General features: G+C 47.6%; 1 protein-coding gene across 3 annotated transcripts in view; it reads left to right on the forward strand.

Moving 5' to 3' along the window:
- Positions 1-20,081, forward strand: part of LOC119967496 (protein argonaute-4) — a 119,796-nt gene that overhangs the window by 69,779 nt on the left and 29,936 nt on the right. For 2 of the 3 annotated variants that reach the window (XM_038800143.1, XM_038800160.1), the window contains exons 9-11: positions 6,317-6,436; positions 7,178-7,360; positions 19,774-19,907. In XM_038800143.1, coding sequence (XP_038656071.1) covers positions 6,317-6,436; positions 7,178-7,360; positions 19,774-19,907 — 437 coding nt within the window. The remainder of the gene's footprint in view (positions 1-6,316; positions 6,437-7,177; positions 7,361-19,773; positions 19,908-20,081) is intronic. The other variant, XM_038800150.1, reaches the window with a different exon arrangement.

A 20,081-nucleotide genomic window follows, 5' to 3' on the forward strand; every position in this document is an offset into this window, starting at 1 on the left:
CCCGTCCTATAAAGACAAGCATGCCGTATGCTTTCTTTACCATCATTTCCACCTGTGCTAGGGCAGCACGGTGGCACAGTGGTTAGCATTGCTGCCTATGGCGCTGAGGACCTGGGTTCGAATCCCGGCCCTGGGTCACTGTTCGTGTGGTGTTTCCACATTCTCCCCGTGCCTGCATGGGTTTCACCCCCACAACCCAAAGATGTGCAGGGTAGGTAGATTGGCCACTCTAAATTGCCCTTTAATTGGAAAAAATAATTGGGTACTCTAAATTTATTTATTTTTTTAAATTCCCACCTGTGCTGCCACTTTTAAGGATCTGTGGACCTGCACGCCCAGATTTCTGTGTCTCTATGCTCCTGATGGTTCTACCATTTATATAATACCTCCCACAAATGCATCACCTCACATTTGTCCAGGTTAAATTCCATCTGCCATTTCTCTGCCCAATTTTGCAGCCTATCTATATCCTGTTGTAGTCTCTGACAATTTTCATCACTGCCTGTAACTCCTGCAATCTTGGTATCATCCACAAACTTGCCAATCAGACCCGCTACGTTTTCTTCCAAGTCATTTATATATTTTACAAAGAGCAGAGGTTCCAGGGCAGCATCACTAGTTACACATTTCCATTCGGGAAAAACACCCTTCCACTGCTACCCTCTGTCTTCTATGGCCAAGCCCGTTCTGAATCCATCCAACTAAGTTCACCCCTGACCCCATGTGATTTAATCTTTTGCACAAGCCTGCCATGAAGGACCTTATCAAATGTTTTACTGAAGTCTATGTAGACAACATACACAGCCCTTCCCTCATCAATCACTTTTGTCACCTCAAAAAATTCAGAGAAGGGGCAACAAGTTTGTAAGGGGGGGAAGCCCCCCTGCTGTTTGTGGTGTTTTTTTTGGGAGTGGGTGACCTCTGGATTTGGATCTGTCTTTGTTTGTGTGGGGGGAGGTGGGATCCACAGGGAGCCATTTGCACAGACCAAGGAAGGGTGGGTGGAGGGGTAGATAGGAGGAGCCTTCGGACAAGAGCTGCCACGCTGGTAGGTAATGCTGGTGAATGGAAGTGAGGTGGGGGAGGTTGGCCAAGTGAGGGAGTGAAGCAGAGGGAGGTGTGATGTCGCAGTGTTGGAGAATCAGTGGGGTCAAGGACGGAGAAGGGGGCCATCTTAAATGGCCGGAATTAAAGGAGGCAGAGCTGGAACTGGAGGATGGCGGACAGTAGAGGGGAGTGGAAGTGCAAGCCTCGGGTACGGTTCGGAACATGGAACGTAAAGGGATTGAACGGGCCGGCAAAGTGGTCTTGGGTCTTTGCGCACTTGAGCCTGAAGGCGGGGATGGTCTTTCTGCAGGAGCTGCACCTCTGGATGGATGATCAGGTTAGGCTAAGGTAGGGGTGTGGGGGTCAGGTATTTCACTCTGGGTTTGATTCAACGTTGTGGAGGGTGGCCATCCTCCTGAGCAAAAGGACAGGGTTTGTAGGGACCAAGAAAGTGCAGGACTCAGATGGGTTGTGTGTGATAGTGAGCAGGGTGTTGGAGGGGACGCAGGTGAATGTGAACGTTTATGTGCTGAATTGGGACAACGTGGGGTTTGTGAAGTAGTCGCTGGGAACGATTCCGGACCTGGACACGCATCAGTTGATTCTGGGGAGTGATTTAATTGCGTGCTGGAACCGAGGGCGGATAGGCCAAGTCAAGGGAAGGCTAAGGATGGCGAAGAAGCTGGGAGAGTTTATGGAAAGCATGGGAATGGTGGATCCGTGGATGTTTAGGAACCCAGAGGAGAGGGAATACTACTTCTCGCATGTATATACTCCAGAATTTACTTTTTCGTAGTGATCTGAGGGGTATTGCTGGGGGCGGAGTATGCGGGAATCGTGATCTCCGATCATGCGCCACACTGGCCGGAGGTTAGACATGGCTCGATGCTGGAGCAGAGGCTAGGATGGGGCTTTGATTCGGGGCTTTTGGCAGACAAGGGGTTCTGAGAGAAAGTGCGGACTATGTGGAGTTGAATCAGAATGAAGAGGTATAGGGGCGGCATGGTGGCGCAGTGATTGGCACTGCTGCCTACGGTGCTGAGGACCCGAATTCGATCCTGGCCCTGGGTTACTGTCTGTGTGGAGTTTGCACATTCTCCCCATGTCTGCGTGGGTTTCACCCCCACAACCCAAAGATGTGCAGGTGAGGTGGATTGGCCACACTAAATTGCCTCTTTGATTGTAAAAAAAATAATAATTTGGTACTTGTACATTTTTGTTTAAAAAGAATGGAGAGGGTATCGGCGGCCACATTTTGGGAGGCTTTGAAGTGGTGGTTTGGGGGGGGGGGGGGGGGGGGGGCAGAGGTTATCTCCTTCAAGGGGCACAGAGATAGGAGGAGGATGGGCGGTTATTGAATGAGGTAGTCAAGGTGGACAGGAAATATTTGAATGCCTCCTTTCAAGAAGAGGTTGGTGGAGCAAAATAAGTTATGGGTCAGTTTGACGGGAAAGCAGTAGGGCAGCTATGGAGGGCAAGGGGGGTGCAGTAAGCCATATGCTAGCTCATCAGTTACAGAGGCAGGCCGCAAAAAGGGAAATTCTGAGGGTACGGACAAGGAAGAGGGAGGTAGTGTCAGAGCCGGGGAAGATTAACGAGGTGTTCAGGGAGTTGTACGAGAAGTTATATTGGGCCGAACCGAGTGGTGAGGAAGGGGTGAGGGGCAGTTTTTGGATGAGCTGGAATTCCCAAGGCTGAAAGAGGAGGCAGGCACTGAAGGAACCGCTAGCGCTGGGAGAGGTGATGGATAGCCTAAAAGGGATGAAGTCGGGGAATCTCCGGAACTGGATGGTTACCCGACGGAGTTCCATAAGAAGTTCACGTCGGAGTTGGCACCACATTTACTGGAGATGTTTATCAAGGTGCTGGAGATGGAGGAACTACCGGAGACACTGACCCAGGCATCGATCATTCTAATCCCGAGGAAGGGGAGGGACCAGTTGGAGTGTGGGTCAGACATGCCCATATCACTGTTGAACTTGGATGTGAAAGTGTTGGCTAAGTTAGTGGTGGGGAGGATGGAAGGATGCGTTCCGGGGGTGGTTGCAGCGGACCAAACCGGTTTCATAAAGGACCGGCAGCTTTCCAAAACGCAAGTCTGTTATTAAATGTGATCATGACCCCATCTATGAGACAAGTACCGGATGTGCTGGTTAGGTGGATTGGCCATGATAAATTGCCCTTAGTGTCCAAAATTGCCTTTGTGTTGGGTGGGGTTACTGGGTTATGGGGATAGGGTGGAGATAGGGTTGACCTTGGGTAGGGTACTCTTTCCAGGAGCCGGTGCAGACTCGATGGGCCGAATTGCCGCCTCCTGCACTGTAAATTCTATGAAAAAAAAATGGAGAAGGCTTTCGACTGGGTGGAGTGGCCCCGATGGCGAGTGAAAATGAATGAAATGAAAATCGCTTATTGTCACGAATAGGCTTCAATGAAGTTACTGTGAAAAGCCCCTAGTCGCCACATTTCGGCGCCTGTCGGGGAGGCTGGTACGGGAATCGAACCGTGCTGCTGGCCTGCTTGGTCTGCTTTAAAAGCCAGCGATTTAGCCCAGTGAGCTAAACCAGTATGGACAAACAAGATGAGTTCACAGCTTCAGGCTGCACAGGGAAACGAGGCAGAGGTGTCCACTGTCGCCACTGCTATTTGCGCTGCCGATAGAGCCCTTGGCGATGGCCCTTTGGGGGTTAGTAGAGTGGCAGGTAAACATCAGATGTCGCTGTACGCAGACGACCAGCTATTGTTCGTTTCGGAGCCATTGGAGAGTATGGGGAGAATTATGGGCATACGAGAGAGCTTTGGCGTCTTCTCGGGCTTGAAAAAAAATCTATGTCTAAGTTGAATGTTGGAAAGAGTAAGGTACTTCCGATGACTGCGCCAAGTCGGGCAGCCAAACTTGGGGTTTTGCCATTCAGGGTTGCCAGGGACAGGTTTAGGTATTTGGGGGTTCAGGTGACAGGGGAGTGGGTGACGATGCACAAATGGAACCTGACAAAATTGGCAGAGATGGTTGGGGAGGACTTTAGGAGACTGGATACATTACACCTGACACTGGCGGGGACAGTACAGGTGGTAAAAATGAACGTCCTGCTAAGGTTCCTGTTTTTATTCCAGACCCTACTGATCTTCATTCTGAAGGCTTTTTTCCAGAAACTGGATACAGCGATTTCAGAGTTTATATGGGTGGGGGAGGCAGGGTTAGCGTTAGTAAATCTGTTGCACTACTACCGGATGGCAGATGCAGGGAGGGTGAGGCATTGGGGGGAAGGAAAGGGGTTAGAGTGGGTTAGGATAGAGGAGGCCTGTTGGGTATCCAGTGTAAGGCTATGGTGACGGCCCGCGATTAGGGTGTGGAACAAATTGAGGAGGCACTTTAGGATGATGGGGAGGTCTGTGCTAACACTGCTGAGTGGGAACCATAGATTTAAGCCAGAGGAGACAGGTGGCATGTATAAGAGGTGGGGCTGGTGAGGGCGAGGGGATTTATATCTGGAGGAGAGATTTCCAAGTCTGGAAGAGCTGGGGGAGAGGGCGAAATTGCCGAAGAGAAGCGAGTTCAGGTATATGCAAGTGAGGGACTTTGCGTGGAAGGAATGGAGAGGGCTTCTCAAGCTGCCGGAGTATACCCTGTTGGAGTGGTTGGTGCTCCTGGATGTGGAAGGGGAGGGTAGGATTGGGGATATATATACAGATAGCGGGGGGAGCGCAGGTGGTGAGAAATAGGAGGAGGAGCTGGGATTGGGGGGGGGGGGGGGGAAGAGAAGAGTGTGGAGTGAGGCGATGTGTAGGGTGAATTCTATCTCCACATGTGCGAGGGTGAGTTTGATTCAGTTTAAAGTGGTGCATATAAATCGGGTGAGGATGAGTGGGTTCTTCCAGGGGCTGGCAGGCGAGTGTGAGAAGTGTTGGCGAGGACCAGCAAACCACGTGCACATGTTCTGGGGCTGTGATAATTTGTAGAGATGCTGGGAGGGGATGTTTGGGACATTATCAAAGAATGTGAGGATAGATGCCAAACCCTGTAGTGGCAATTTGTGGGGTCTCGGAAATGCTGGAGCTGATGGAGGTGATGAAGCCTGACGTTGTGGCCTTTGCCTCTCTTGTCGCCTGCGAAGGCTTCTGTTGGAATGGTAGTCGACAACGCCACAGGGGACGGCGGCCTGGCTAGGGGACCTATATGACTTTCTTCAGTTGGAAAAGATGAAATTCGAATTGAGGGGGATCAGCCGAGGGCTTTGAGATATGGTGGGGACTGTTCATGACCATGTTTGAGGAATTCTTCATCATGGGATGGAGGGAGGGGAGGGGGTGAAAAGGGGGGAATGAGAGGTGTGAAGAATTTTCTGATTTATTTATGTTTTCATACTTTTGAATATGTTTGGAATAAAATACATAAGATTTACGACTATGGTTCCAGTTAGGATAGATTGAAGAAGCTGGGTTGTTCTACTGGAGTGAAGTGAATGTGAAGAGGAGATTTGATAGAGGTGTTCAGAATCATGAAGTCCAAACTGTAAATAGTAGGCGGAAGCTCGTCCCTTCTGGAGGAGTGGTCAAGAAACAGGGTGTCCAGATTTGGGTTGTTTGCAAAAGCACCAAAGTTGACTTGGAGAAACTTTCTTTTAGATATGAGTGGCGAGGGTTTTGAATGCACTGGCTGAGCGGGTGGTAGAGTCAGATTTAGTTGTGGCTTCAAAAAAGGAATTGGACAAGCACCTGAAAATAAAACGGGAAATAAGTGAAATGTGGAAAGGGCAGGAGAATGGGATGAGCTGAATTGTTCTTGCAGAAAATTGATACAGACTAGAAAGTCCAAGTGGTCACCTTCTGTGCTGTAACCACCCTATCATTCTAAATTAAACTTAAAACAATCATGCTTGTAGCTGATTTTTGTTGCTAGAAGTTGCATACATTTCCTAGTTAAATTGCCCATATAAATTCAAATATAGCATACAAAGAAGCAGTGACAAAAAGATAGTTAACGTGCTTTGCCTGTCCTTCCTTGATCTCAATTAGCACAAAATTCAGACGCTGGAGACAAATGTTTAGCTGAGTGATCTGCATGGTTCAGATTAACAAGCAATTGCCCAATATATCGTATTCTCCCTTCTCTCACTCTTGAGATGGCATCGTACATAATACTCATTTAGTTTAATTAAGGGAAAGAAATGCCCACTTATTATCTACATATATTGTAACCTGCTTTTTGCAACGCGTGCTAAAAAATTCACCTTCTAAATATATGAATTTATTGTGTTTCCATTTGTAGGTATGTAACATTGTCGCGGGGCAGCGTTGCATCAAGAAACTAACAGACAATCAAACGTCAACAATGATCAAAGCAACAGCACGATCAGCGCCCGACCGACAAGAGGAGATTAGTCGTCTGGTAAGTGGGGGTGAAATACTGTTTGGATTTTCATTTTTTAAGAAATTTGGTGCAAATTCACCGAGAGATGAACTAACCAGGAAGCACATATGAAAATGCAAATTTTTGGAACAAAAAGGCAAATGGAAAAGAAACTCCTTTTTTTTTTTATTTACTGATCATGCGTTAGTATAATGGTTAAAATACTTAGCCCCATATGGCCATGAAATTGTGTGTGTGAAATTGTGATGTTTCATATTTAGTATAGGCAATGATCATTTCCTTGAAGTAAAAATCCTTAAAATTTGACCAATTAACTGTGTTGCACCTACATTGGACCAAACGTCACTGCTCATGATTGATGGCTGGGTACTATTGAATGTCCAGTATTGTTTTGCTTGCATCCGCAATTATGATGAACTTCCTCTTATTCTTTGTAAAGTAAAAGACTGTTCAAACAAAGCTCCAATTAAATTATTTTATTCCATTTGTGGAAATCTGATCAGCTGAACATCAGTGCATTTTCTTGTGCAAAATCAGAAAATGCACTCAATATATGTTTCCTTTGGTCACTTGTCTCGTCCATGTGATTGAATTGCGACTTGCTGCCATAATGTCTATAACTGAGCTGCAGTTTCTTTGTCAAATTATGAAAATGGCATGAAGTACACCTATTATCCTGTAAACAGTTGCGATTAAGTCCTCTATCATTAAAATGTGTCTTGTAAAATAACCTTTGGAATACATATCTTTTTTTAAAAGGTGAAGAGTAACAGTATGATTGGCGGGCCAGATCCATATTTAAAGGAGTTTGGTATTGTCGTTCATAATGAAATGACTGAGGTTACAGGTCGAGTGCTGCCTGCACCGATGCTCCAGTATGGAGGCAGGGTAAGTCTGATGTTGGACGGAAGCAGCTGGAATTGTGAATGCACAGGACTTGAAGTAAGTGATATAGCACACTGCTACGCAATATGTATGAGCTATACAGCAAAACTATTTTAAGCGAAAGTATTTACCAGCAACTGTTTAATTCTGGCAAGTTAAAATTCTTGCTTCATTTGGAAGCTGCTGCTCTGCTATATTTGACTGTCCAAGTGCTGTCCAAAATAGATTTCAAGTTGGGCTTAAGTTTCTTTCTTCCTCATGGGGACAAAAACACTGATTATGCCTGAGGAGAGAAAATATGTTGGTGGTAAAATTTTTCTGCAAAGTACTTTTTATATGCTAGATTTTTGTTTTTAAAAAAGTGTTTTGAATTTAAACCTGATTTCCATGTACAACCAAAAACTCCGCTGTTTACATTGGCTAAGAGTTCTACATCGCAATACATAATGACAGCTAAGTCGATATTCTTTCCACCAGAAGGTCGGGTGATTATGGATATTTGGAGAGCAGTAGTTATCTTTGACAGTTGGAGTTTGTTCATGTGTTTCAGTTAATTTTATGTTAAGCTTAAATAAATGCTTCAGGGGCGACTCCACTCGCATACATCTAGTTTCAGGTTTGGGGCGGCATGGTGGTGCAGTGGGTTAGCACTGCTGCCTCGCGACGCCAACGACCCGGGTTCGATCCCGGCCCCAGGTCATTGTCCGTGTGGAGTTTGCACATTCTTCCCGTGCCTGTACAAGTCTCACCCGCACAACCCAAAGATGTGTAGGGTAGGTGGATTGGCCACGTTAAATTGCCCCTTAATTGGGAAAAAAAGAATTGGGTACTCTAAATTTATTTTTAAAAATCTAGCTTCAGGTTTGAAATATTTTCACTTTTCCCCCTCAGTTTAAAAATGGAAGATCCATCAGCTCTAAAGAAAAAAAATGGCTTAAAGGTGTCTCCGTGTTTTCATTCTTAAATGTGCAAATAAAATTTCTAATTTAATAGTTAAAGTTGCAAATTTAATCCTGGTCGCACAATTCAAAGCTGCTATTTTAGCACTTGGTATAATTTTTAAATATGTGATTCGTGTTTTTGAATTGGAGGAATATGCCACTGTTACAATGCTCTCCTAAAGGCAAATTTCCGCTCTGAGGTGGCAGTCTGAATCTGCCAGTTTGCTCAAGTAGTTATATACAGATGCTGAGCTATATATACTGTAGTGCTTTTTTATAATTATGAGAACCAAACACCTGCTTCAGTTGTGGCCCTCTTGTGCTCAGCCATACAATTGTTGAAAACTGTAAGTCATTCAAAATAGCTCAGGACTATGCAAAGTTTGCAAGTTGCATCCTTAATCCTGTCTATGTGTGAAGTGCTTGATGGGATTTCATTTATAAAATACATATTTCTTCAGTTCTCATTCATTTCTCATTCTTGTATTGCCCTCCGTAATACTATAGGTTAAGTTGTCAATAAACAAATTGCGCACATTACAATGTGCAAACCCTAATTTTTTGCCGAGCATAGTTAAAAACATTTCTTTAATTGCCCTGCCCTCGTGGCCCCAACGTTTGACCCCAAATGTTTCATCTACCGGAGTTAATAGAATTAAACCAATAATGAGGAACCTCCTTTATGGTGGGGGTTTGGGAAACTGGAATTATTCTCCTTGGAGTACAGAAAGTTAAGGACATAAATTGGAGCTGTATTAGGCTCTTTGGCCCCTTCGGACCTTCTCTACCATTCAGTAAGGTCATGACTGAACATCTAATTCATCTCCCCTTTTAATGCCCCTCTTATATTCCTTGATTCCTGAATGGAATTTTTGGGGTCTTAATGCCCGGTCCCAGGGGCAACGGAGGCTGCTAAAGCAGTAAGAAGGCACAATGAGGAGAGATGTCCAAGTTGGGGGAGGAAAACGGCCGTGAAAAAAGTGGTTAATGGAAGTCCGCCGTGGAGTGGAAAGGTCAGCGCAGGGACTGCAAAGAAAGCGGTGGCTGGGGCACCAGGCGAGGCCGCATTGCTCACGGGAGAAGAAATGACTAAGGTGATGGCCGTGGAACTTGAAAAACAGTTCACAAAGCACATGGAAGCAATGAAGAAGGAGATGGGGGCGGTATTGAAAGTGCTGGTGGAGGAGGCTATTGCCCCGGTGAGGGTGGCGGTATCGAGTGCAGCGGCGGAGGTGCTGGAGCAAGATGAGACACTGAAGGAAGTGGAAGAGGCATTATCACAGCACTGTGATCAACTCACTTCGATGGGGAAGGAGCTGCGGTGGGTGGAAGACCTGGAAAACCAATCCAGGCGGCAGAATCTGAGGATCGTGGGTTTGTACGAAGGGGTGGAAGGCCCGAGGCCAACGGAGTATTTTGTCACAGTGTTGGCAGAGCTATTGGGGGAGAGCTTCCTCCTCGATACGAACTGGACCGGGCTCATCGGTCGTGGAGGCCTATACCAAAGGCGAGTGAGCCGCCAAGAGTAGTAACTGTTTGTTTCCGTAGGTACAGCGTGAAGGAGAAGGCCCTGTGCTGGGCAAAGCAGAAGCGGGAGGTGCAGTGGGCTGGAGCTGGTATACGTATATACCAGGACTTTATGGTGGAGCTGGCGAGGAGGCGGATGGCCTTCAGCCGGGTGAAGAAAGCACTGTATATTAGCAAGGTGCAGTGCGGCATAGTATATCCAGCTAAGTTGAGGATGACCTACAGATTCAAGGACTTTTATTTTGGGACGGCGGAAGTGGCAGAGGGGTTTGCTAAATAGCTGAACCCTAAACCTGAGATCATCGCTCTCGGTTGTGGACACTCCCAACCAAAAAAAAACAACCTCCACATCTAATCAGTCAAGATCTCTAAGACTGTTCTAATTTTCAATGTAGTTGGTCAATGGTGTGATTGAACCCATGATCATTGCCTTTTTTACACTATATGTTCCATTCAACTGGGGTAAACCTGAGAACTAAAGGAACGATTGAATAGAAATGTTCAGAATTATTAAGGATTTAGATACAGTAAAGCTGTTTCTGATGGAAGAATGCTCAGCAGCCAGAGCATGCAAATTTAAAATAATTTTCAATATTTCTAGGACTGGATGAAGACGATTACCTCATGCAGTAAACTATGATCTTGGAATGTATTGCCTGAAAGATTGAGTCATAATTTTCAAAAAGGAATAGGGTGCATCCCTGAAAATGTGTAGGTCTAGGTGAAAGCAGGAGGGTGCAATTAATTAGGTAGCTCTTTCAAAGAGTTTACACAATGAGCTGAATGGCTGCCTTCTGTGTTATATGATCTTACACTTGCTCTTCAGGTGCGCTGTTGAGAAACCTAGTGATGCTTGTTGCTTGCTGTAATGCACATTCCATTTTTGGGAAGAAAACTCCCAACCCTTACTCGATATATCTTTTTCTGATAAATTTTGACTTTTATTTCACAGATTCCTTCAGTAAAGCTTTGTAATTCTCTTCCAGAATGTCTTTGAGTTAACCTTGTGGGGGATTATTCTCTATAGCAATAAGTAAACTACACATGTCCCTGATCTGCGGCTAAATGGTTTATAAACCTGTGTTGATTAATTTATGATATTAGCTCCTGCAACACATGTAAGAAACTAGCAAAAGTGTGGATCTCCTTAAAGGAAGAGCCAGGACAAATTATGACTGGGAATAACAAAATTACATTGGCATTGGTTTTAATCTTCCAAAATGCTCTAGGCTCTAGAACGATCCCCATGGATTGGAAGGTAGCAAAATAACGCTGCTATTCAAGTAAGTGGGATAGAGAAAATGGGAAACTATAGGCCACTTAGTCTGACATCTGTAGTTGAGAAAATCCTGGAATCTTCATAAGTGATGTGGTAAGAGGGTAGTTACAAAATCATATTAAGTAGAGTCAGCATTCTTTTCTGAAAGGGAAATTGTGTTTGCTAAGTCTATTTCCAGAAACATCTGATAAGGTACCATGCAAAATTGGGACTTATGAAGTTATGGGTGCCATGCTAGCTTACATTGAAAATTAGTTATTGGACAGAAAATAGAGGAATAGATGCATTATTTATAGTTGGCAGGTTGTAATAAGTGGAATGCCACAGGATTGATGCTTCAACTCTGCTTGTAACAATCTACATAGATGATTTAAAGGAGAGGACTGTGTGTAATATATCCAAGTTTGCTTATGATACAAAGCTAGATGAGGTGGTACAGTGGTTAGTATGGCTGCTTCACAGCGCCGGGGAACCAGATTCAAATCCGGCCTGGGTGACTGTGTGGAGTTTGCATTGTCTTTGTGGAGTCTGCACTTTCTTCCTGTGTCTGGGTGGGTGGCTTCTCTGGTTTCCTCCCACAGTCCAAAGATGAACAGGTTAGGTGGATTGGCCATGATAAAAAATTACTCCTTAGTGACCAGGGATTTGCAGGTTAGGTGGGGTTATGGGGACGTTGTGCGGGAGTGCGCCTGGTTGGGGTATTATTTTGGAGGGTCGGTGCACTCTCGGTTGGCCAAGTGGCCTCCCGCACTGTAGGGATTCTATGGTTAGCTAAATGACCTCCTGCACTGTAGGGATTCTATGGGAAAGTTAACTGTGAGAAGCACACTCTAGTCTGCAAATTAAATGAATATAATGTGAAGGAATGTGCAACTATCCATTTTGGTAAAAGCAAAATAAATAAAGGGGTGAAAGACTAAAATTTGTTGTTATTTGCACAGAGTTGGGTGGCCTTGTAGACAAATCACAAAGTTAACATGTAGATCCAGCAAGAAATCAGGATGGTAAAGGTATTTTTTGCAACCGGGTTGGAATAGAAGAGTCAGGAAGTTTTTCTGCGATTTATAAGGCTTTGGTGAGACTGCACCTGGAATATAATTTTGGTCTCCATACCCAAGGAAGAACATATTAGACCATTAAGATATGGGAGTAGAATTAGGCCAATTCGACTATCGAGTCTGCTCCGCCATTCGATCATGGCTAATACATTTGCCTTGGAGGAGGCAGAGTTATGATTCATTAGATTAATTGATGGAATGCAAGATTTGAGTAAAATGGGCCCATGTTCTCTGGCATTTCAAATAATGAGATAATCTCATTTAAAGTATAACATTTTTAGACGGCTTTACAGTAGATACTATTTTTCTGGCTTGCGAGTCTAGAACTAAACATTATCGTTTTAGGATAAGGGGTTAACCATTCGGATTGATAAGTTTTTCACTGATAATATAAAGTATCTTTGGAATTCTCTACTTGAGGGCTGTGGATGTTCAGTGATTGATTACGTTCATGTCTGAGATCAATAGTTATTTTGGACATAAAAGGAGTTTAGAGATAGGTTGAAAAAGTTGAGTTTTGAGGTCAAAGATTAGCCATAATATTGAGTGGTGGAGCAGATTTGAGAAATACAATCTACTCTTAATACTTTTCCATGATCTTAGCAAAGCAGTGGGTCCCGAATATCTGGTGTTAATTATTGTTAATTAAACCTGTGGTGTAAATGATATTCCAAACACTTGTATTGAGTTGCAGTAGTCGTGTCGGAATACACCAGGACAGTAGGTATGATTTAGCAAGATTTGTTGTCTTTGTGATCTCCTTTGAATATAAGTTTGAGAGACTTGAGCTCCACGAGCGAACTTGGGGTCTCTCCCATAATGTAGGCAGAACCGTGGGGTGAAGAATAATAGATATACAATTCAAATACATAGTATAGGACTCTGGCTGCTGCAACTGTGTATTAGTATGTTAACTGTACAGTATTCTGCATAATAGTTTGCTGGTGCAGAAAGTGCAAGAGAGCTACAAACAAGCAATTAAATTCCACAAATTATAGCAATTGATTGTTGAGCCAATTTATAATGGTTAGTAGGTTTAGAAGTAAGAGAGCGGGACTTCCGGTTGTGGTGATGCGGAGCTAAGCCGCACGTTCGATAGCTCCCACTTTTTTCGGTCTTTTGGGCTCTTTTAAGGGCCCGTAGCGGTGCTGGTTGGACTTTTCCCCGTGTGGGAACACTCTCTCTAAGATTCTCCGCCGGTGGATGGCCTGGACGAGGAGTGGAGCTGTCAAAAAATCGGCTTTGGAGCAGAGAAAGGTGCGAGGCAGAAGAAGCAAGATGGCGGCGGGTGGGGAACCGGCAGCGTGGCAGCAGCAGGTGCGAGAGCAGCAAGAACCGCTTCAGCGCTCCTTTAAGGAGCTGAAGGCAGAGATTCTGGAGCCGTTTAAGGCCTCCCTGGACAAGCTCATGGCGACCCAGACGGCTCAGGGTGCGGAGATCCGAGAGCTTCGGCAAAAGGCCTCTGAGGGCGAAGACAAACTCCTGGGCCTGGCAGTGAAGGTGGAGTCGCACGAGGCGCTCCATAAGAAGTGGTCAGCGAGGATGGAGGAGATGGAGAACCTGGCCCGTCGGAAGAACCTGCAGATCCTGGGCCTCCCAGAGGGGCTGGAAGGTTCGGATTTGGGGGCCTATGTGGCCATGATGCTGAACACGCTAATGGGTGCGAGGTCGTTCCAGGGGCCTTTGGAGCTGGAGGGTGCCCACCGGGTGCTGCTGAGGAAACCCAGGCCAAACGAGCCGCCTCGGGCGGTGCTTGTCCGTTTTCACCGCTTTGTCGACCGCGAGTGTGTGCTGTGTTGGGCGAAGGAGAGGAATAGCAAGTGGGGGAATGTGGAGGTCAGGATATACCAGGACTGGAGTGCGGAGGTGGCGAAGAGAAGGGCTGGCTTTAACGTGGCGAAGGCAGTGCTCCACAAGAAGGGGGTCAAGTTTGGCTTGTTAACAGCCGGCATGCCTGTGGGTCACGTATAAAGATCGCCAGCTATATTTTGACTCCCCGGAGGGGAGTTTTGGACTGTTTTGGACTGTTATCTGTTTATTTGGGTGTTTTGTCATGTTTGGGGTCTGTATTTTGTTCACTGGTTGAGAGTTTGGGTGGGGTTCGCGGTCCTGTTGGGTCATGTGTCTCTCTTTTCCCACGTTTTGGGTGAGGGGGGGCGGGGCTTGGGATGGAAGCGCGGGCTTTTCTCCCGTGCTAGAGGAGCGGTGGGCGGGGCCAGCACTGGGGAGGTGGTTGTGTTGCACTGGGGGGGGGGGGGGGGTCGGGGGTCGTTGGGGTGGCGGGAGAAGCCGGGGTCAGCAGGAGTTGGCTGACTTACAGAAGTACAATGGAAGGGGTTACGCAGCTTGGGGGGGGGGGGGGGGGTGGGTTTGGGGAGGGGTGGATACCGGGTTGCTGCTGGAATGGCCAAGACAGAGCTGGAGCATGTAGAGGGGGTCGGGATGGGGGTCTGTCGCTGTGGGGAGCGGGGGGCGCGGGCACGTGGCGGATTGCGGAAGGGTGATGGCTAGTCGACGGGGGAGGGGGTTAGGCGGTCCCCTGATCCGGCTGATCACCTGGAATGTGAGGGGACTGAATGGGCCGCTCAAACGGGCCCGAGTGTTTGCGCACCTGAAGGGGCTGAAGGCGGATGTGGCCATGCTTCAGGAGACGCACCTGAAGGTGGCAGATCAGGTTAGATTGAGGAAGGGATGGGTGAGCCAAGTGTTTCATTCGGGGCTGGATGCAAAAAATCGGGGGGGGCTGGCGATCCTGGTGGGGAAGAGGGTGTCGTTTGAGGCGTCGAATGTGGTGGCAGACAGTGGCGGGCGGTATGTGATGGTGAGTGGCAAGCTGCAAGGGGAGCGGGTGGTGCTGGTTAATGTATACGCCCCGAATTGGGACGATGCGGGTTTCATGCGGCGCATGTTGGGCCAGATTCCAGATTTGGAGGCGGGGGGTCTGATAATGGGGGGGATTTCAACATGGTGCTGGATCCGCCACTGGATCGATCCAGTTCCAGGACGGGTAGGAGCACCTAAGGTGTTGAGGGGGTTTATGGACCAGATGGGAGGGGTGGATCCATGGAGGTTTGCGAGGCCGAGGGCCAGGGAATTTTCATACTTCTCCCATGTGCATAAGGCCTATTCCCGGATCGACGACTTTGTTAAGAGTAGTGCGCTGATTGCGAGGGTGGTGAATGCTGAGTATTCGGCGATAGCCATTTCCGACTATGCCCCGCACTGGGTAGACCTCAAGCTAGGGGAGGAGAGAGACCAGCACCCGCTTTGGCGCTTGGAGGTGGGGCTGCTGGCGGACGAGGAGGCGGGGGGGGATGGGTTTGAGGATGTATCGAGAGGTACCTGGAGGCCAATGACAATGGGGAGGTCTGAGTGGGGACTGTCTGGGAGGCGCTGAAGGCGATGGTTAGGGGGGAGTTGATCAACATTCGAGCCCGAAGGGTGCGCAGAGAGAGGGAGAGATTGGTAGGGAAGATGGTGAGGGTGGACAGGAGATACGCGGAGGCTCCGGAGGAGGGATTGCTGAGGGAGCTGCGCAGCCTCCAGGCTGAGTTCGACTTGCTGACCACCAGAAAGGTGGAAGCTCAGTGGGGGAAGGCACAGGGTGCGGTGTATGAATATGGGGAGAAGGCGAGCAGGATGCTGGCACACCAGCTCCGTAAGCAGGATGCGGCTAGGGAGATCGGTGGAGTTAAGGATCGGGGAGGAAATGTGCGAAGGGGGGTAGACATTAATGGGGTCTTCAGGGACTTTTATGAGAAACTGTATCGGTCCGCACCCCCGGCGGAGGAGATGGGGATGGGGCGCTTTTTGGACAGGCTGAGATTCCTGAGGCCGGAGGAGGGACAGGTGGAGGGACTGGGGGCGCCGGTTGAGCTGGAGGAGCTGGTCAAAGGGATAGGAAGCATGCAGTCAGGGAAGGCGCCGGGGCCGGGTGGGCTCCCGGCTGAATTTTACAAGAAGTATGCAGACCTGTTAGGTTCCCTGTTGGTTAGGACCTTTAACGAGGCAAGGGAAGGGGGGGCTTTGCCCCCGACGATGTCTCGGGCGCTGATCTCCTTGATTCTTAAGCGGGACAAGGATCCCCTGCAGTGTGGGTGATACAGGCCGATCTCACTTTTGAATGTGGACGCCAAGCTGTTGCAAAGATCTTAGCCGTGAGGATAGAGGACTGTGTGCCGCAGGTTATCCACGAGGATCAAACGGGGTTTGTGAAGGGGAGGCAACTGAACACCAACATAAGGAGGCTCTTGAACGTTACAATGATGCCGGCGGTAGAAGCGGAGGCGGAGATTGTGGTGGCGCTGGACGCGGAGAAGGCCTTTGATAGGGTTGAGTGGGGGTACTTGTGGGAGGTGATGGAAAGGTTCGGGTTTGGGAGGGGTTTGTTAGTTGGGTGAGGCTGTTGTATGAGGCCCCGATGGCGAGCGTGGCCACGAATAAGAGGAGGTCGGAGTATTTTCGGCTATTCCGAGGGACGAGGCAGGGGTGTCCCTTGTCCCCCCTGCTCTTTGCGCTGGCAATTGAACCCCTGGCTATGGCGCTGAGGGAGTCGGGGAATTGGAGGGGGCTGGTCCGGGGTGGGGAGGAGCACCGAGTGTCGCTCTATGCAGATGACCTAATGTTGTATGTGGCGGACCCGGTGGGGGGAATGCCGGAGGTGATGGGGATTCTCCGGGAATTTGGGGATTTCTCAGGATACAAGCTCAACTTGGGGAAGAGCGAGCTGTTTGTGGTACTCCCAGGGGATCAGGAGGGGGGAATTGGCAGGCTCCCACTGAGAAGGGCGGAGAGGAGCTTCAGGTACTTGGGGGTTCAGCTGGCCAGGAGTTGGGGGGCCTTGCATCAGCTTAACCTCACACGGTTGGTGGAGCAAATGGAGGAGGAGTTCAAGAGGTGGGACGTGTTGCCGCTGTCTCTGGCGGGTAGGGTACAGTCAGTCAAAATGAGGTTTCTGTTCCTGTTCCAGTGCCTCCCCATCCTTATCCCGAAGGCCTTTTTCAGGCAGGTTAACAAGAGCTTTACGGGGTTTGTGTGGGCACACGTGACCCCGAGGGTGAGAAGGGTGTTCTTGGAGCGGGGCAGGGATGGGGGGGGGGGCTAGCGCTGCCCAACCTCTGTGGGTACTATTGGGCTGCCAATAGTACTCTCGGGAGTGTGGGTTGGTGAGGGGAGGTGTGGGTTGGTGAGGGGAGGATCTCGGCAGCGTACCAGGTGATGCAGGAGATGGATGAGGCCTCGGTCGAGGAGCTGAAGGGTAAATGGGAGGAGGAGCTGGGTGAGGAGATAGAGTACGGGACATGGGCGGACGCCCTGGGGAGGGTGAACCCCTCCTCTTCTTGTGCGAGGCTTGGCCTCATACAGTTTAAGGTGTTGCGTGGGGCTCACATGACTTGGACAAGGATGAGTCGGTTCTTTGGGAGTGAGGACAGGTGTATCAGGTGCTCGGGGAGCCCAGTAAATCATGCCCATATGTTCTGGGTATGCCCAGCGCTGGGGGAATTTTGGAAGGGCATAGCAAGGACGGTGTCGAGGGTGGTAGGATCCAGGGTCAATCCGGGCTGGGGGGCTCGCAATTTTTGGGGTTGCAGTGGAGCCGGGAGTGCAGGAGGCGAAAGAGGCCGGTGTTCTGGCCTTTGCGTTCCTAGTAGCCCGGCGGAGGATTCTTCTTCAGTGGAAGGATGCGAGGCCCCCAAGCGTGAAGGCCTGGGTCAACGATATGGCAGAGTTTCTTAAATTAGAGAAGGTGAAATTCGCCCTAAGGGGATCAGTGCAGGGGTTTTTCAGGAGGTGGCAGCCATTTCTGGATTTCCTGGCAGAACGATAGGAAAAGGCCAGTAGCAGCAGCAGCCCGGCGGGGGGGGGGGGGGGGGGGGGGGGGCGTTGTTTCGTTGTTTTGGACCAAAGGACGGGCATAGTTGTTCTATGCTAATGGCGGGTGTTGATTTATTTCTTTCTCTCTGTATACACTGGGAGGGTTTGTGCGAATGGCGGGTGTTAATTTACCTCTTCCTTTGTGTATGCGCGGTGGGGGGGGGTACTGTTTTTTTTCTGTTCTTTGTAAAAAAAAATTGTTACTTTTTGTTGTTGATATTTATGAAAATTTTGAATAAAAATTATTTTTTTAAAAAAGATGTAAGAGAGCAACAGTCATTTAAACTTGACCAGTAAATTTACAGTTTGGTCAGTGCTGTTTGCCGTTGTCTTTGATCTTGACATTTTTTCTCTAATCTTGAAGTTGTCCAAAGCAAGTAAATATTTAACAATGGGATAGAAACAGTTTGGGAATTGAAAAGTATCCTTTGATCAAATGGCTGTTACACAAATTCTACATCCTCTGGAGGATCTGTACTATTCTTTCTTTGTGCCTTCCAGTATATTTGTTTTTGTTGATTTTAAAACTCTAATATTGCTTATATTTGCAATTGGTAAACTACATTAGTACACAGGCTTGTTCTATTAATCATTGTTAACATTGCATAATTCTTTGCCAGCTGTCTGAAGGTAAATCTCTCCTACTTAGGGGAATTGGACACTGGAATATTATTGCCTAACCTTGCATTGCTCTGCCCCTCTGACCCAGTGTAATGAACATGGCCACGTGGCGTTGGAATTACAGTACATGGGAATGGACAGTTGCATATAACTGAAACTTATCGGGTGGCGCAGTGGTTAACTCCGCTGCCTCACTGCACTGAGGACCTGGGTTCGATCCTGGCCCTGGGTCATTGTCCGTGTGGAGTTTACACAGTCTCCCCATGTTTGCTTGGGTCTCACCCCCACCCCCACACACACACACCCCAAAGATGTGCAGGGTGGATTGGTCATGCTAAATTACCCCTTCCTTGGGGGGGAAAAAAAGAATTGGGTACTCTAAATTATATCAAAGAAATTTTAAAAATAACTGAAGCCTATCAAAGGGACTCTGGATTTTTTTTCATAGTTGGATTTGGGTGCTTTATCACGTGATAGGTGGAGGGTAATTTATTTGAAGAAAATTTCACTAAAGCTGATGATCCATTCTTGTTATCCAGGGTTTGCCGTAAAATTATTTGACATACTAAGCCAAGTTGGATTTGTTTGCAGAAATCCATGGGATTTGTGTTATGATCAATTCATTTACAGTTTATTCACTTGAAAGTGGTTGCAGTAGTTTATATTTAAAATTTAACCTTTTCGTTTTGGAAAACAAATTAAATCCGATTGCAATCCTATTTAAATTTAGCTATTTTTTTTGCACAGATTCTACTTTCTACTGGAAAGCAACTAGAAAAATGCCCAAAACCTTGCACCATCTAAGGATGTTGGGAAAGGGTATCCTGTTGTCACCTTGTTCACTCTAATGCCTGTGAACTTGCTTCCAAGCATAGTTTAAATTTGCTCACGTGCCTCACTATGGCACTCCAGAAATAAGCAATTTGGAAGTCCCATTCCTGTTGGAAATCATGATAAGTTAACTCTACAGACATTTGACCGTACCCACAATTCTTCTGGGTACTATAAAAGGTTGATCTAAGCTTCTTGATCCCATATCTTTGGATGTGGGTTTCCAATAATACTTTGCAGTTCAGAGTGGGAATAGTGCAAATAAACAGAAGTAATTGTTGAATGTCTGTATTTAACAGGTTTCTTTTCACCTTCCCAACCCCTGTGCATTTATTTCAGAATAAGACTGTCGCTACCCCAAACCAAGGAGTGTGGGACATGAGAGGCAAACAGTTCTATGCTGGTATTGAAATCAAAGTCTGGGCAGTTGCCTGCTTTGCACCACAGAAACAGTGCCGGGAAGAAGTTTTGAAGTAAGCAGTCTGCTCCTTTTTTATCTAAAGTTCTTTTGCTTCAGGACAGCACGGTGGTGAAGTGGTTAGCTCTGCTGCCTCACGGAGCCGAGGTCCCAGGTTCTATCCCGGCTCTGGCTCACTGTCCGTGTGGAGTTTGCACATTCTCCCCGTGTTTGCGTGGGTTTCGCCCCC

The sequence above is a fragment of the Scyliorhinus canicula genome, chromosome 1 (assembly GCF_902713615.1).
Source record: "Scyliorhinus canicula chromosome 1, sScyCan1.1, whole genome shotgun sequence".
In the NCBI taxonomy this organism is placed as follows: Eukaryota; Metazoa; Chordata; class Chondrichthyes; order Carcharhiniformes; family Scyliorhinidae; genus Scyliorhinus; species Scyliorhinus canicula.